The sequence below is a fragment of the Elephantulus edwardii genome, unplaced genomic scaffold, assembly GCF_000299155.1.
Source record: "Elephantulus edwardii isolate Elephantulus edwardi_28Jun2011 unplaced genomic scaffold, EleEdw1.0 scaffold00348, whole genome shotgun sequence".
Taxonomy (NCBI): Eukaryota; Metazoa; Chordata; class Mammalia; order Macroscelidea; family Macroscelididae; genus Elephantulus; species Elephantulus edwardii.
The window spans coordinates 1,230,942-1,236,515 of NW_006400098.1; the positions used below are offsets into that span (position 1 = coordinate 1,230,942).

Genomic DNA, 5,574 nt, shown 5'->3' on the forward strand with positions numbered 1-5,574 from the left:
CAGTGCGATTGGCACAGGACAGAGCGGAGTTTAGGGCTGTTGTACATAGGGTCGCTATGAGTCGCAGGCGACTCGACGGCGCATAACAACAACAACAACAGCAGCGATCTGTTTGTACTTGTTTTTGTGATAGAGAGAGGTGATGGGAGCATTGAATCAGAATGTACTTGATAGAGGGACTTGAATGCCCAAGAGAAGGAAGAAGGTCCTAGAGAGTCAACACAGGGGTCTGTAAAGCGGATCTTTGCTACCACAAAAAAGCAGACGGCCGGTGACAATAGAAGTGATATGTCATGGTCTTAGTTCTGGGATTTCCATTACTAAGGTTGCAACCCCACCTTAAAATTGGGAGCCTTGGAGAAGTCATGGTGCCTTCAAAAGATTCCTCCAGAGGCACGAATGGAAAAGCACCCTCTTCCCTCTTCTCTCCTCCTTTCAGATCTTCAGCCGGGAATCCTCTTGTCTGAGAGATGGGCAGACTGTCCAAGGACACTAGGGGGCTGCACTGTAACCCCAAAGCCATGCCTCTCTTGGAACCAGTGGCTCCAAGACAGAAAGATGAACAATTAATTGCCTCCTGTAAAACTTACAAGCTCACAAACCTGAGGTAGGGGCAGTTGTGAGTTGGTTCCAACTTGATGGCAATACGTTTTGAGTTTTTAAGAGACACTGAGAAAGGCATCTTGGAGGGACACCTTTGCACCCTCTCGCTACATAGAACAGGAAAAAGTCAGAGGATCCTTAAGCAGCAGAGACAGGAATGAGGCCCTCCAACCAGGAGACACAGAAATAAAGGCCAGTCAAGGGACCTTAAGTTATGGAAGAAACCAGTAGCATGGCGAAGGATGCAACAAGAACGTGGACAGGGAGAGACTCAGCTGAGCACTGAATGTGAACGAGGTTGGGCTCATATGCAGGTATCAAGATGCTAAGTCGAGGAAAAGTTACTCATACAAGCTGTTACCTTCTTTATTCCTAGGCTTTTTCACCAAACCTTCCATCTGGACACACCCGAGTTCCCTTGTGAATTTGCAGAGGAGCGTGACAGTGTGCTGTGCTTCAGAAGTCGTATTTGAGAAGTTTCTTTTACACAAGGAGGGAGACGGTCAGTATTCCCAGCAGGCTGTGGAAAAGCTTCCTGCTGTGAAAGCTTGGGCTGACTTCTCCGTGGGACCTGTGACATCCGCCCACGTGGGGACTTACAGGTGCTACGGTTCCCACAATCACTCCCCTTACACGTGGTCACACCCCAGTGACCCCCTGGAGCTTGTGCTCACAGGTGAGGGTGTTCTGCTCAGTCCCTGGTCTTGGCGGGGTGAGAGTGCCTGCGGGTGGTCAGGTAATGGTGATATGGTCACTATCACACCACCTGACAAGAAGAGTTGTCAATGACGTTAGGTGCTGCCAGGTGACTGGGACTCACGGCGCTCCTGTGGACCTCATCAGAATCTTGATCTTTCCTGCACCGGCCTCATGATCTTTGCTGTGCTCCCACCCACTGTTACAGTCACTCTGTCCATCTAGCTCATTGGGGGGCCTTTCTCTCTTTCTCTGACACCCCATCTTTCCCAGCATGATGTCTTTTCCCAAGGGCTGGCCTCACTTGATAACATGCCCCAAATATGTGAGATCAAATATCATCCTTATTACCTCTAACTATCACTTAGGTAGGACAGTAATACGATGGGCACACTAAAAGAAAAGATAGAAAGACTGCCCCTTTAAAGAAAGTGAAAGAAAAACATTGCTTTGGAAACAATTCCATCTCATGTTGACCTTGGAGGGTACAGAAGTACTGCCTCATAGTGTTTCCAAGACTAACCTTTTCAGAAACAGACTTCCACATTTTCCTTCTGGAGGTAGGCTGGTGAGTTCAAAACATTGACTTTTTTGGTTACCAGGTGAGAGCTTAAGCAAGGGTTCCTAGAGTTCTGAATTCAGGAGATGGTTCTAGAGGAAGTATCTCCCTCTCTCCCCATGGTGGAGGAGAGGCCCTCTTTTCTTTTTAACTTCTTTCCCCCACTTCCTTGACAATCAGGCGGCAGGCATATTCTTTCTCCATTTGTGGTCTTGTTTCCTATTCTGCTGTTTTATAACATGAAAGAGATTTATTTAAGCCACACCCTACACCATCACAAGGGAGCTCATCGGAAGAAGGACGGACAATTTTTCGTGCAGTTTACTGCCTCTGAAAATGCCTTGGAAGGTCAGCTATCAGAGTTTCTTTGTACTCTGTGGCACAGAATCACAAAACAACTATGCCATCTTATTAACATAATAATGAAAACTCATTCTTAATTGGGGTTATAACCAGCAGTATATGAGTTAAAATTTACAGCAGACAGTTGAGAAGAACATAATTTAATCTTCAGTTAGAACTGATCTTTAGAAACTAGTGAGAGTCATGAAAGGTAAAATTCTCTTTAGAAGTTAGTGGGAGTCATGAAAGTTAAACTTTAAAACAGACATTTGAGGACGACATAACTTAATCCTCAGTTAGAAATTATCTTTAGAAAGAAATGAGTCCTGATCTCTTGGCTCTAGGTGGGCAAGTCCAAGGTTATTGCCATATTGTTTTTTATTGTTATTTTTGTGTGTGTTTACTGTCAAATCAGATCTGACTGGTACAGGAGGAGATTGTCTCTCCTTCCCCGGCAGAGCATCTGGTGGATTCGAACCGTGCGCCTCTGGGATTGCACTGCAGCTTCCTGCCACTAGGCCACCAGAGCTCCCCCCTGCCATATATTTTGAGGTTGTCATTGGGGTTATTTAAGGTCCTTTACTCAAGAGAACCCTATGCATCTTATGGTTTCTAGGGAGTAATAAAGTACAGAGATACAGGAGAGAATCAGTTCTAAAGTACCAGATACTGAACACTTAGAACAACCAACCACACAGGACCACAAAGGCAGCATTGGCCCTATGATAAAACTCAGAGACTGGATGGAGGATCGGTGGAAATAAGAACCACAGAGAGATAATGGGAAGAATGGTGAAATGTAGTGTGGATTGGAATCCATTTCCTATAACAAAATATATATGATGGTTGAATGGAATACCAATCAGGTCTACAAACGTTAACTCACTTCATAATTAAAAATTTTTAAAGGTGCATACTGACACAAAGACATGCAGACAAGGAGTCTTGTTGTCGACCTTGGTGGAGGATAAAGAAAGAGACAGGAACACTAAGGATGGAGAAAAAAGAGAGCGTAAAGGCAAGTGGTGAACAGTTCGAAGCCTGAAGCTCTAAACCTAGCTTCTCTGTAACTTTGAACCTAGCTTCCCCGTAACTTTATTGAAAATCGCCAGGGAACAAATCGTGAAGAGAATTCTATGCAAATGAAGCTAGGTTTTTTTCTGCTGACCACCTTACACTTTTATCAGAAAGGAAGGGTTACTAAATATAATCTAAGACTTGAAAAGGCACCCTTAGGTCTGCCTTGGTGCCTGACTCTTGGGATCTGTCTCAGGAGGAAGTCCAGCTTGTGTTCATTTGTGCTTCCCTTAATTCCTGGTTAAGTATTTAGTTTAATATTTGGCTTCCCACAGAGTCTGGCTCATAGAGGTAAGAAATGCGATGTCAAGAAGACAGGTGGAGTGTCCTCTCCAAAGTGAGGGTTGAGAATCCTTTGTTCCTGTCCTCAGGTGGTATGAGAAGCCTTGTCCTCTAAACTAAGGTCCCTTTTTTTACCAGGCGTGCACAAGAAGCCTTCTCTCAGAGCACATGCAGGTCATGTGGTTTCATCAGGGGAGGACATGACCTTGTGCTGTCACTCAGAGAGCTCATTTGACATGTACCATCTCTCCAGAGAAGGGGATGCCCTTGGATCCTGGCTCCCGGCAGTGCAGAGGCACAAGGGCACATGCCAGGGTGTTTTCCCTCTGGGTCCTGTGACCTCAGCCCATGGTGGAATCTACAGATGCTACGGATCTTTTAATTACTCTCGCTATGAGTGGTCAGTATCAAGTGACCCTCTGAACCTTTCTGTCACAGGTAAGGAGCCATGTAACTGTCCCATGTCTGTGACTCATGCTAACTTACAAAGCTATATCTAAAAGGCATCCCACTGTTGATATAATTGGGCTTAGGGATTGTGAAGAGTGAGAAGTATCAAGAAATAGAGAGAGCAAAGGAGCGGCTGGGTATGAGAAAGGATGCCACAATGTAGGAATAGAGAGAGGGACTTTCTAAAGTCCCATCCCCAAACTGTTGATAAAAGTTTGAGTTCTAGGTGTTCAGGTAAAAGAGGAAAGGAGTCATTGCAGATCACCCTAAACCAGACAAAAACAGACTCATTGCAATTGAGGCTTTCTGACTCAAAGTGACCCTTTTAGACTGGACAGAGTGGTCCCCCAGGGTTTCCTGCATTGTGATCTTCCCACAACCATACTCCCATATCTTTCGCCCATGAGGACACTGCCTTCTAGTTACGAGTAGAGCTCTTCTCTACTGCTCCTCATTGAAGATTGGAAGGAGGAAGGGCTGGCCTTGGGTAGGGAGATGAGGTCAGTTCTGACCCATTACCCTTTTTCCAGAATCCCCAGTTGAACTTGCACCCTCAGGTAGTGATTTTTCTCAAGTGGGAAGCCTGCCGATTTTTGTTCCTAGGGGAATACAATGCCTCTTAGTTACGTGTATCTTTCTCTGTCACTATCTAACACTCCCTCTGTAGACATTGACATCTGTATAAGTTTCTTGGTGCTGTAACAGGTTATCACAAAATTAGTATCTTATACTTCTGACCGTTAGAATCCAGAATATAGATATATGGAGTATAGAATATAGATATACTCTGTATTCTGATATGGACGTCACTGAGCTGAAATAGAGAGTCAGTAGGACCACACTTCTTTCTGAAGGTTCTAGAGAAGAATGCTCCCTTTCGTTCTTAAAGCACCACCACTCTTGGGCTTATGATCTCATCTACCATATTCAAAGGCAACGGCCAGCCAGCATTCTAACCTTTCTTCATTATTCCTTTCCCCCTCTGATTATGGTTATCAAAGGTTCTTGACTTTTAAGAATCTGTGATTACGATTAGAACATTCCCCAAACCCAGAAAATCTAGGAAAACATCCCCATCTCATGAGAGATAACCTGATAACCTGAGTTATCTCTGAAAAGTGTCTTTAGCCAGATAAGGTAACATATTTATAGGTTCTAATTTGGTGGCCTAGTGGCACGAAACTGTGCTGCAATCAGAAGGCATGCCGTTCGAGGCCACCAGCTGCTCCGAGGGAGAAGGATGGGCAATCTCTTTCTGTGTGATTAACTGCCTCTGAAAACCCACTGGACGGTCAGCAATGGGTCAGTTCCCACTCTCTGGCAAACAACAACAAAAACAAGATTAGAAGATAGATAGATAGATAGATAGATAGATAGATAGATAGATAGATAGATTATATAGATAGAGACAATAGAGATAGATAGATAGACTATATAGATAGATGAGATAGAGATAGAGATTAGATACAGATAGAGATAGATGATATAGATAGAGATGATACAGATAATACAGATATAGATGATATAGATATAGACATAGACATAGACATAGATATAGATATATA

The 5,574-nt window shown here is 44.1% G+C and overlaps 1 protein-coding gene across 1 annotated transcript in view; it reads left to right on the plus strand.

Moving 5' to 3' along the window:
- LOC102849073 (killer cell immunoglobulin-like receptor 3DL3-like) overlaps positions 1–5,574 on the plus strand; it is a 30,796-nt gene that overhangs the window by 15,194 nt on the left and 10,028 nt on the right. Inside the window, exons 4-5 of the mRNA XM_006901868.1 lie at positions 980–1,279; positions 3,698–3,874. Of these exons, the coding sequence (XP_006901930.1) occupies positions 980–1,279; positions 3,698–3,874 (477 nt within the window). The remainder of the gene's footprint in view (positions 1–979; positions 1,280–3,697; positions 3,875–5,574) is intronic.